The following is a 12,743-nucleotide window of genomic DNA, read 5'->3' on the forward strand; positions in this document are numbered from 1 at the left end:
AAAAACCAAGGGAGCTCTCTGGGAGGCAATAATGCCAAGTTTGGCTTGTAGTATCACATTGTGTACAGTAGTGATCAATCATATAGTAAAAAACTGAATTCATGTCAAGCAAGGATTGCTTAAGAAATGTGTGCATTCACCTCTGGCATGTTACTGTACATCAAGTAACTTTCCCATTCAAGATTGAGTTTCATTGAAAGCTTTTTGTGTGCCATGTGTGTTTCTAGTCCACATATAGTGTTCCTTTTCATATTGCACGAGGAGCAGGTACAGTATTTCAGGTTTCACAAACAGTAGTGGCCTCATTGTTTAGCGGTGGCTGCAAGAATCATGTTGAATCAGGAGCTGAAAAATATCGCGCGAGTTTTTTGGAAGGTGTCAGATTGCATTCCTGGTTTTACTCTTGAATTAGGTGACAGAACTTGCATTCTGCTCTTCACGTCTGTGCACATAATGTGGCACTACGGCCACTCACTTTGCAGTGCTACACTTGAGTGCACACTTTCGGTGATAATTCAGCGAAAACTTAACATCAGTTATCTTCGCTTTTCAATCAGTATGTTATGTCAGTGCAGACTATTAACGATATATTTGTAATTGTCGAGTGAGCGGCTGCTATTGAGTTTATTATTAAAGACTTTCGAATAATCATGCGCTATAGACAACTAATAAAAACCTCCACACACATGTATGCACTATAAAGGAAAACATAACCTTGAGTCACTTTATGGGCCACATGCAACACTGACCTTGGGCACATTGACCGCACGCTCGCCGTAGACAAGAGTTGCCGCAGCGGCAGCAGCGTTGTCCACTTTGACGTGAAGCACTGCGCCACTTTCAGTGCTTATTTTCTTGCCGCTGGGTTTGACAAGGAGCGAGTTGTGCCTCGCCTCGGCATAGGAGATTCCCGAGCCGCTTAGTGAGTTGTGGCGACTGGCCAAGACACTGGCACTGCCTCCTCCTGGAATAATGTTTCAGATACAAATGACTTGCATGCCTGCTCATCTTACCTTGCAATCTCAGAGAGGGGCCAAAAGTTGTGTTGACGCGCCATATTTCCAGTGCCCTTAAGGATGCTTATTTATTTATTATTTATATATTCAACACTGCCAGCAGCACTTTGGCAGCCAAAGCAGGGGTGATACAGGTTCATGAACAAGTACAGAAGGTAACATAAGTAATCAAGGAGTGTTAGAATAAACTAACTAGCAGACTAATAAGTAAAACGTAGCGAGAGTTTCAAACAAAGTTGTCAGTTAGGTGGTGCGGAGTGCTTGCAAGTTCAGCAGGGTGACGTAATAACACAAGTGATATACAAGGCAATGCGCCGCCAGTGTTTCATTGATGTCTCCTTTTTTTTATTGTACTTCAAACATGCTTCATACTAATTATCAACAAACTGATGTCATTATATAGCTCAAAGCGCAAGAAAAGCTGTCCTGCTGGCACTACTATGCCTGTAGTACTTGCCGCCTCTCCACTGTAATTACTTGAGATGAATGTCGAAGCTGAGCTGCATTTTGATTTCATCCATTAGAATTATTTGTAGAGATATTTGAGGAGAAGGGGTTAGTATTTTGGTACAGATGCTTTTCGTTAGTGTTACAGACCTCTCCTACCAATCTCATTATCATTTCCACCCTCTGCACCCTTCACCGCAAGGGTCAAGCCAGTTGCAAAAAAAGAAAAAAAAAAGAAAATGTCAAAGCACTTGCAACGATTCGGCCTCCATTCAGTTCACTATAGAGACTACCACCACCAGCATTGACTTGGCAATGATGTAGTGAAACTTGCCACAAGATAGGTATCTTGGTTCAAACGAAGGGCCTTTTGCCAAATGCAATACTGTGAGACTGGGTCTGCCGGTGAGGTCACCAAACGCTTTCACTCACCTCCATGTTGACTTTGTATGGAGTTCTGGCGACTCAGCGGCATGTACGTTGGCCTTCCACCGGAGTCGCTGGTGATGACGGTGGGTGGCTGGGCGAGATAAGCCGCCGCCTCTGCCCGCTCGTCGACAGTGTCGTGGTTTCGAGGTGACGCGCTCGTGCAGCCCGCAGCTGCCATGTTGTTCTGCTTGGTGAGGACATTGGGGCGCTTGGGCAGGCTAGTTGGTCGGTGTGCGCTGTTGTTGCTGTGGTGGTTGTTGCTGTTGACTGAGGCTCCGCCTGCGCCGTTATTGAGGCCCGGGAGCACACCGCCGTTGCAGTGACTGTGGTCAGAGGCCGATGCACTTCCGCCACCGCTGTACCGGATGAAAAAAAAAATGCGGGCTTGAATTACAGGGACGTCTTGGTGATAGGGGATGTGGCATGAACAGGATTTTGGATGATTGACCTTGGGATCTGTGAGCCATGGGTGTGCGAATAGTAACTTGTGACACCGAATGAAATACGAATCAAATATCACCAGAAGGCAATTGAATAAAACTGAATATCGAATACTTTTCGGATAGTTTTTTTTTTGAGAAATGAACAGCCGTATTTCACAATAACTATAAAATGATGTTCAAATCCGAGTACAGTATGACCTCGTTATGCCGAAGTCGTTGGGATTGGGAAAAATATTCACTATATTAGTATTTTCGCTATAGACGTAGTTCATGATTTTACCTTTCTGCAAATACAACACAATTTTGCTATGCACAGTTTGTTGATTCTCGTTCAAGAGAGTGCATTGTTGCTCCGTATTGAAACGCAGATTACACGTTTGGATCTGAAGTGTTGAACTGAGATCATTTGTACAACGCTTTTTTTCTAGTTATGTCAGAATACCCTGGAGCTCCGCAAACAGTTTATAATAATCACCTTTATTCTCTTATCCGCTGAATTTGCCTCTAATCTCACCAAAAGCTGACCACCAGCGGCAGCATGACACTTTTGTTACCGAACGGGACGCAAACTAAATGAAGGAAGGGCTGCTATCATTACATATACGGATGCTGCGGCAGTTTAACAAGCACACCATGATAGTTAAGCACGGTGACCACCCTGAAAACGATTCAAGCAGCCAGTTTACTCAAGAATTGTTGCAGGTATTGAAAGTCTTCTGATATTCCATTGAGTGCAATCGTTGTTTATTCCATCATCATCATCATGAAGTAATAGCTTATCGTGCCTTGTTTCTTTTTATCATCTTGATTTTTCTGGATACGTCTTTCTGGATATAGCAAATAAACGTGTTTTTTAGACATCTGTTTCCTCACTACAACTGTTTTCACAATGTCAAAGATGAAATACATGGATGCCTAAGGAAGTGTAACATGGTCCGGCGTTTCTTTTGACTACACCTTTTAGTACGCAATATGTGGATGCACTATAATGAGGCTCTGATGTATTTATAACGTTAGGAAGTTTCTGTCATCGCATTGTACATTATGAAGCACGTTGTTTATAGGGAACACGAATGCAGCACTGGCAACAGACAAGCGGTTTGTATGCATGCACAAGACTTTTCGGAGAGTATGAATGATCGCAGTATAGCCGAAAAGTTTGACTCTCTAAACAATGTAGCCTGCTTTACTACGTAAGTTATGAAGTTTTATGCCTATGTTGGTGCCCACAGCAATTAAATATATCTTAATTTTGCTCCAATTTTATGGTTTCACTTGCCCACAATGTACGTTTTGAAATACTCTAGAACAATAAAAATATATTCGTATTTACCCATGGTGACCATCTGATCCCGAAATCGAATCTAATATGACACTGTTTGATTCATTATTCAATAGTTCCGAATATTCGCACACCCCTAGTGCCAGCAGTAAAACTTAAATTGTCTTTGGAAGTAATATGAAGGCCCAGCATGGCGAACTTATTGCAAATCTAGCAACACTGCTTTGGCTTTAAATGCTTGTTCATTTTTTGTTATTATCCATGGGATTTGTAGGTATGACCAGCTTTTCACGCCCAAATATATGAAATGTAGCATTTTGTTGCAAGAGCATTATCTTGTAGTGGTGAAATAAAAGAAATGGTTTAGTGTATCAAATTGCATTTTTGTAATATTGAGAAAATAACTTATCGCAATCACTGCTGTTCTTTTTCTTCACTGCAGCATATTATTCTTACAAGCATAGTACACGGCAAAGTCAAATCTTCGTGTATTTTGAAATGTAGCGATACAATCCTGTGCTAGTGACTGCACGTCAACTCGAGGTCCGCAACAATGTCTGCTTGTCTGGGATGCTAGTGCCTAGTACAAAATTATCAGGTATAAACCTACTGCCACTAAAAAATATAGGGTTTGCGGATGTCCTCAATGCTCTGATGAATGTTTCTAATTGCTATCATCCACTGAGTACACCTTTCTAGTTAGTAGGACATCTATCAGGGTTGATGCCAAACTAGCATGGTGTGGTTTCTATCAATGCAACAAGCATGTTGCAGTCATAGGTTTAGTTGATCTGCTGCATTGCTATTTTCGGGGTTGCATTTTCTGGATCTTCTTTTTTGGAAGGGCAAAGCTGGCGACATCCCATACTTGAAAGACGAATGAGAAGGGGATGCGTGAGAATGTAATGCACGGTGAGTTGGGCAAGGGCACGAGAGACAAGAGCTTCTCAGCAGTGCAAAAGTTTATGGGGTTTCCCTTATGTGTTCGGGGAATCCTAAAGTAAATGTTAACGCAGGCAGCAAATTCATGCGTTTTCCCCGATGGCTTTGGGGGATTCCTGTGATAAAAGTTAGTACAAAAAGCAAGTTGATAGAATTTCCCTGTCTTTGGGGAATATTTGTGGTAAACATTTGCACAAGCAACAAGTTGATGTGTTTGTTCTGATGTCTCTAAAAATTCGTGTGGGTAAACGTTAGTACAGGCAGCAAGGGACGGACTTGTTTGGTTCATATTTGGACATTCCTGCAGTAAACATCAATCTGATGTGTATTTCCTGGTCTCTTTTGGAAATTTTTGAGGTAAACGTTAGTACAGGCAGCAAGGTGATGAGTTTTCCCTGATGTCCTTGAGTAATTCCTGCGATGAAAGTTAGTACAAGCACCAAGTTGATGGGCTTTCTCTGCTGTTTTGTGGGAATTCCTGTGGTAAATGTTAGTACAAACAATACAACTGCGACTTGGGCAAATCGGCAATGCTTCATCCTGATACTAAAGAGCGCATATGAAACCAGGACGAACAGATAAAATGGCATACATTACCAGCGCTGAACGCGCAATTGAATAGTTGATTGACGCATTCACCTAATCACAAATGTGCTCGTTATATAAGTTGTCGCACCCATTTTTTTCGGTTAAAGTTAAGAAAATATCTTCTGCAGAAACAGCATTTCTTTGTCATGCAAACCAGTTCGTGTTTGGCTAACACAGTTTTCCTTTCATTAGCAAATGTGATGTGCTTCGAGCACTTCTCGGAAAGTCTGTTATTTATGTCTGAATACTATCTTCATATTCGCTTAAGTGCACTATCTTCATGTCCGTTCTGGTTTTTGTGTGCGCTCTTACATATCAAAATTAGTACAAGCAGCAAATCGACGAGATTTCCCTGATGTCTTTGCGAATTTACTGTGGTAAACGTCACCACAAGCGTCAATTTGGGGGGGGGGGTTGTTTGATGTCAATGTGGAATTGGCATGGTAAACAATAGCACAAGCATCATGTTGATGGGCTTTCCCTGATGTCTGTAGAAATCCAGGGAAAACACGGGGAAGGCGGGAGATGGAAATTCAAGACGATGAGCAAAACGAGAACAAGGTGAGAGCAGTAGCCAACGTTTTGACAAGTGGACTTGTCTTCTTCAAGGCGGAAGAAGACAAGTCCACCTTGAAGAAGACAAGTACACTTGTGGAAACGTTGGCTTCTCGCTTTGACCTTGTTCTCGTTTTGCTCATCGTCCTGATGTCTGTAGGGAATTCCTGTTGTATAGTTAGTACAGGCAGTGTGTTGACTCACTTCTGACTGACGATCACATTGTTGAGCGGTGGTGGGACCACCAGCAGACAGGATGAGTCCTGCAAACTGGGCAGTTCAGCGTCCAGCAGGGAGTCCGTGTCAGAGTCGGCCGAGGACCGACGTCGACCACCGTTCGCTGCCCCGCTTCCCTGGCGGTGGAGTTTGATTAGGGGGCTGCCGGGAGGCGACGGTGGAGGGGAACCCTACGGGTGGGGAGGACCAGGAGGGATGCGTGCACACAACGCCAGTGGCGCCGCTCAGTCGTCCGCACTCTTCTTCCAACATGGACGCTTTTCTTTCTTTTTTTTGCGCAGGCCTTGCCTCGTCTGTCGCACCTTAGCAGAACCGGTGGTTGGGCTAGCAGGCGCACGTTTCAAGCGGTCATATGTAGCGCAAACCAGATGCTCAGAGACGCAGCCCTCAGATGAACACCGGGCCTTAGGATCGGTGACCAAAATGCTTACTCGTACTTTAAGCCCCCCCCTCCCATAACTGTCAACGTTCGTTGACAAGTTCGAATGCAGTTGCGCTCATTCATTGAACTGCAACATCTGAATTGAGTGATGCATTTTGTTCAGCTCTGTACATTTTAACGGCAGCCATCTCAGAATATAGTTTTGCCGTATGTCTATTGTGTATGGGGTTGCACGTGGACTATCCAGTAGAACAGAGTGATGCAAAATGGCCGGGATGGTTCTTTCATGAACATTCCTTATTCGGGGTCGTAGGTATTCACACTATATAACATTTTGCTGTTAACTTCCAACTTCTTATCCTGGGACTTTGTTGTCACCTTCACCATTGTTCAGAGCACCTAGCTGTTCAAGGTTAAGGATCAGTGACTCAGAAAAAAGGTGACATTACCAGTGAATGCAATTTTTCTGACTTCATCTGGTTTGTGCTAAAGTGGTGACATGCTGCATGTTTGATGTTTACCATATTCGTGGTACCAAGAAAACCTTGATGACAGATGAACAGGGATGATATGGCTTTCAGTGCTGTCATGTATTGCTCTATTTGAACACACTAAAGGGGTATAAGCGAACTGACTCAGGCATAGATTGTTTGCAAGCATCTACTGGACTACCAAGTGCCATTTCTTGTTGTGTTGGTTCTAGTCTAACAAACGGCCAAGCTACATAAGAATGAGTAATAGTTGCACTGTCTATGTATGTCACTTGTACGTGCCGCAGTTGCATAATTGGTGCTATATGCAATAAATGCAGAATACGTTTAGGATAACGCTAGTAAGGTGTGTTGACACTTTGTGCATGCAGTAAGATTAGGTTAATACTTAACACTTTTAGTGGGTTAAGTTTTCTTATACACACATCACCCCCTAAACTAAATGTCATTCTGAAGCTCTTGGAGCCAGCTTTGCTGCCTAGTGGCATGTATGCAAGCTGTATTCATAATAACTTTCTCTTAATTGCTGTTTTGCTTTGAAAGATTACAATATTACTTCATTCTGGCTACGACTTCGGTACCTTGTCATTGAACATGACAGTCAAGTTGTATCAACTGCAAGCGAGCCTGGCAAATACCATACTCTAGCAAAGTAAAAAACGTAATATCAAACTCATACTGTACTTCCATATTCACCTACTAAACTACCCCAGCAAATAAAAGATATGCAAAAACACATTAAGCGATGGTGACATCCCACTTTCGTGGGTTGACCTTAAGTCGTCTCATCACAAGTTCATCCTGGTGACAGTATACTTATTCTAGGCGACACTAAATGGAAGTCGACACTGTGTTCAGCTTATCAGAAAACTTAGTCTGAGAGATTGCTTATAGAAAGCATTTTTACAATGAAAGTAATCAACTGTACTTTTACAATGGAAGTGAAAGAGCACATCTTTCATGGGCAGTGTCCCATGATACACAAAGACTTGCACGAATCAACAAATGAACAAAAGAAACTGATTACGCAAGACTAGCAAAGCCGGACGGAGTGGAAGTGCTTGTGTCACAGCTTCTGCAACTAAAAAAATGTCACTTGGTAGCCAATGCATGTTGAGTCACAGAAATCTGGTCTTATTCTTAACCCATAAACATCACATCTACTTTGGGAAGGTTTTTCTACTAAGTTACAATTTATGTTGCAGTATGTTATTTAAATATTGAAATTATAACACTGTTACTTCATCATTATCCCTGTGTTAACCTTTAAGCCAGAATGATTTGTACATCGCTTGCTGTCTTTGTTTACTCAAATGTATTTGTATGCCTAGTTATGCTAATTTTGAAACATTAACAAGCAGTTTTTGTTTCTGTGAATCTGTCACGCCCAACTCCGGACGCCGATGAACAATAACAAGCACCATTTACATCTGCACAAAACGTCTTATTGAATTTTTATCAGTTGATCGCTACCTGCACGTAGTGTCTGAGCATCAGTGCAATTGCAGCCTTGTGCCTAATACATTACAGCACCCTAGAGGCACTAAAATGCTTGTAAGCCACATCAAAAACACAGTGCAGAGGTTCTTCTGAGACAACTTAAGCCACAAACAGACAATGCCAAAGCCGAAAAGTTCAGCTCTCGAACTGACAGCCCAGCTTGAAAAAAAAAAAGAAGAGCAAAAGGAAAAATATGCAGGAAAGAGAGAAAAGCTGTAGCAAAAAAGGCAATGCGTAGAAGAGATGGACAATGCCATGCACATGACAATAGGTTTAAGCTGCCTGTCTTGATGCAGTCGCAGCTTCACAGAGCTTGGAGTGCGAATTTATCTCCAAGCAAACATCGAAAAAGGAAGATAGAGACAAGAGAGAAAACACACGACATTTGAAAATGCAGACAGCAAAAAGGACAAGCAAAAAATGATAGCAGCAGACCAAATGCAAAATTCATGTAAACACGTTGATGGACAATGTAAGCTCTGAGGTGTTCTCGTGAGCGAAGTACAGGTGAAGCGTGTGTGAAGAATGTGCAAAGCACGTGAGAAGCCTGGCGGCATTGGGACCAATAACGTGTGCAGTTGCAGTGCTTAATCCAAACTAATTTATGCACATACGTTAGCAGGCTCATGATGATGGACAGAGTGATATGAATTCTGCAGCCAAGAAGCTCTCCTATATCTGTTAGAGCACTGTCATGCTCGGCAGTGAATACATTTACACCGCCCACAAACGCAGCATCTTTGGATGTTTTGTCGCACTGAAACAACAAAAAGTGTCAATGTATGTCTTCATATGTATTGAGAGCATCATATTCATCAACTACTGTTGCTTCAGCTTGACAAGACTTCCAGCAACATGTTGTGAAAGTTGCAGACGCTGATGGTCAACCTGTTGCACGATGTGACTGACTCTTAGTATAGTAGAACTGTACTCTGCACTTTAGTTTTGGCCTAGAGTATAACGGCAGGTATGCAGCAGCTAAAGAAATCTTCGAGCACAAACATGCGATCTAAAAGCGCTCTATGAAACTACACAGCTGTTTACACTCAAGGATGAAAAGGTGATGTTACAAAAAAGGGTGCTTGAGAGAAGCAATGAAACAACAAAGATAAGAATAAGAGATGATTCATGAAGTGCTAGATAAGGTGAATAATTTTTGTTAAATGTCGTAAAATTGGAAGATTAAAAGGCTTTTCAGTCTAAAGTCTGGAGCAAGTATACTTTAACTGAAGAACGCAAAGTAAAAGGAGTTTCAGGAGTGGGGTATAGAGATTTGGCCCCACATTTCTTTCAGGTTGCTTCCTTTGGAAAGAAAAGTATGTAGGTGCTTCAAGTGGCAGTTGTAAATGAACTATCTCTGTGCGGGAAAAGTGGCGCCACTAGCGTTGTGCTTGTGTCCATAGCTAATGAAGAGCTCGAAAGGAAAGAAGGCGATGGTAAAAAAAGGGCACACAAGGCACACATGCAAGGCATACAAATATAAATTTGAGAGTTGCATCACGAGACATTTCAGAAACTCCTGTGGCACTGCTGTAGTAACCATGCTGGCTGTGTGCCTCTCTTGTGGATGATGGACCATCCCACTGGCATTGAGCAGCTGTTCATTGCCTAACATTGCATTTAACTGATTGACTGAGGAAGTTTAGTGCTCCAAACAAAGGTTGGGCTATGAGCAAGGCTCTTGGAGGGGGGGGGGGGCTCCAAAATTATTTTCACTATTTATTGATTCCTTAGTGAGTGCTTAAATACATTGCACCAAAATTGTTGCCACCTTTGTGCTTATACTGTTCAGTATACTGCAGTGTCAACTTTACTGCCTAACTTTCAGAGCCTTTGATTGACCGTGCAGTCGCAGAGCTAGGTGAGGCACCTCATCAGGCCCTTATGTTCATTTATGTATTTTCTTGTAAGCCTGTCATGAAAGTGATGAATTCGCATCTTGTGACACCAATGCATCTATTAAGAAACCTGGGTTGCTCATTTCAGTTACAGCTATCACTGTAACTGCTTCAACGGTGATATCTGTAGCAGCTGTCACTGTGGAAAACACTGATCCTGTAATGGGAGTTTATGATTCTATTTACTGTTATCATTGTAACTGCTGTAGCAGTAATAGCTCTAGCAGCTATTGCACCTGAAGTGCACATGTGTATAACAACCTGAGTTGCTGATTTATATTACTGCTATCGCTGTAACTCTTGTAACAATGATAGTTGTACCAGCTGTCACTGTCGTAAACCCTGCACCTGCTCATAAGAACCTGGGCTGCAGATTTAGTATTAGCTGTAGCAACAGTCGCTGTAGAAAATCTTGCACTTGTTCATAGCAACCTGTTGATGACTTATGTGACTACTATCACTGTAACTCCTGTAACAGTGATATCTATAAAAAACCCTGCACCTGGGCATAACAATGTGAGGTGCTGATTTCAGTTGCTACTGTTACTGTAACTGTGGTAACAGTGATAGCTGTAATAGATGTCGCTGCAGGAAACACCTGTTCAGAACTATGCTGCAGGTCCTGAAATTATACGTTATACTTCCCAAGTAGAACCTTTTTTGCTTTACATAAGAGAAGAAACATTGCAAGATAATACATCTCCACTTTAGGCCAATGATAACAGCTTTCTGCCCCAAGAGAACGCTTTCCAACCAGCATGTCACTTTCATTTGGCCACAACAGTGCAGCTGCACTTGGTGTCAAAAGAACTGTGCAGGCATGGTGTAGCCACGCGCGCCCATGCAAGCATCTGCACAGTTTGACACCAGGGGGTTTCAATTCAAAGTTAACTGTCACCACTGCAGAAAGAAATCAGCAAAATAAGAGAACACTTACATTTCATACAGCCACTCAAAATCATGCAGCAGCAGAAAATAGACACAAAGAAAACCAAAGGCACACAGCCAAGAAGAACCGAATGCCTTTGCGAATAGGCAATGCAGATTCAAATGGAAAGAGACTGTACTCACATTGGTGCAGTAATGCTAACCACCTGAGTTATACCTACTACGTTTTAGAAGGTTTCATTATTGCATTTGTCCCTACAGAGCTCGCTTACTGCACAGCAGAATTGTTTTAATAGCCTACATTTAAGACTTCAACGAATGCATAAACTTAACCAGAATCTAACCAACTCTCCAATGTTGCAAAACCTGCAAGTGTAAAAGTGCAGTGACCTCCACATGGTAGCAAAAGCGTTTAAAATTAACAATCTTCTATAGTTGTAACTAGCTGAGACATACAGAACTTCAAGATCGTTATTAACTATGCTTTCTTAACCATTTAACCAGCATATTATTAATGATTTCGATAATGTACATATTTAAAATATTTGTCCAGAAAGTGCAATATTTTAAGTGTTAAGCTGTGGTTCTGCAAGTTGTTTCTCTTAAGACATGTATTTTCAGTTTTAATGGTCTGAATTTGCAATGAGAGTAACATGACTGCGATGCGCTGTGAAAGAAGACGCTGCATTCGTTACTGTTTTCCACTTACGGAAGTTGCTGAAGAATGTACCTTATGTAGAATGCTATGGAATTGTTTCTAAATACAGGTGTGTTCCACAAGTTCCCTGTGTGGTGCCATCACTACACATACTAACGTTCACGGCTTTAACAAAAGTTTTTACCTTTTTGTTTTCTTTTATGTGAGCAGTCAACAAATTAATTGATCTCTCTTCATTGAACATCACCTTGAGACATCTCAAACAAAAGTCGAAGGATTGTTGACGTATAATTTCTTCAGGGTTTGCATTTGGTGTTTTTGTGCGGATTAATGACACATTCTCTGGTGATAGGTTGCCTAAAGACATCGTTCTGACTGATATCTGTTAGGTTGGGTCTAGTGAAAGCCATTATATTGGCCTAACCATTATAGTGTGCAAGCAGTTGTTTGCGTTATAGTGTGCCAGAATAAATAAATAAATAAATAAATAAATAAATAAATAAATAAATAAATAAATAAATAAATAAATAAATAAATGAAGAAATAAATAGCTTTAGAAATAAAACATTTACTAAGTTAATGTCATAATGCAACTGTGCACTATCATTATCACTGTTGAATTTCCTTTGATGACACCACACTGTAAAAGAGCATAACAGCCATCCTATATTGAAGTGCAAGTGATGCCCTTGTTTTTAAGCACTGCAAGGCAGCAGTGTCGGAATGTCACATCGCATCACGCAGTTTTAGCTATTTTAGGTGGTAATTATAACTGAATGCTGTAAAGCATTTACTGAAGACTAGATCAGAGGCACTGTGTTTTCGGTTGTGTTCGACTGCATTGAGCGTCGAGCCAGAGACACTGCTCTGTGCTACTAGAAACAGATGGCAGCGATAGTGCTGCTACCTATGGTGGTGCCTTGTGCTCTGTCTGTAATGCGGACTATAAAACCACTCCGGTCCACTACATCCGTTAGGCTAGACTAT

General features: G+C 41.7%; 1 protein-coding gene across 2 annotated transcripts in view; it reads right to left on the bottom strand.

Moving 5' to 3' along the window:
* The window catches only part of Ca-alpha1T (Ca[2+]-channel protein alpha[[1]] subunit T), a 410,459-nt gene that overhangs the window by 39,153 nt on the left and 358,563 nt on the right, over positions 1 to 12,743 (bottom strand). The window contains exons 19-21 of one of the 2 annotated variants that reach the window (XM_055069559.2): positions 5,907 to 6,055; positions 1,896 to 2,248; positions 750 to 964 (exon numbers count right to left, since the gene is read on the bottom strand). In XM_055069559.2, coding sequence (XP_054925534.2) covers positions 750 to 964; positions 1,896 to 2,248; positions 5,907 to 6,055 — 717 coding nt within the window. Of the gene's footprint in view, positions 1 to 749; positions 965 to 1,895; positions 2,249 to 5,906; positions 6,110 to 12,743 lie in introns of both variants that reach the window. The other variant, XM_055069558.2, reaches the window with a different exon arrangement.

Source organism: Dermacentor andersoni, chromosome 8 (assembly GCF_023375885.2).
Source record: "Dermacentor andersoni chromosome 8, qqDerAnde1_hic_scaffold, whole genome shotgun sequence".
NCBI lineage: Eukaryota > Metazoa > Arthropoda > Arachnida > Ixodida > Ixodidae > Dermacentor > Dermacentor andersoni.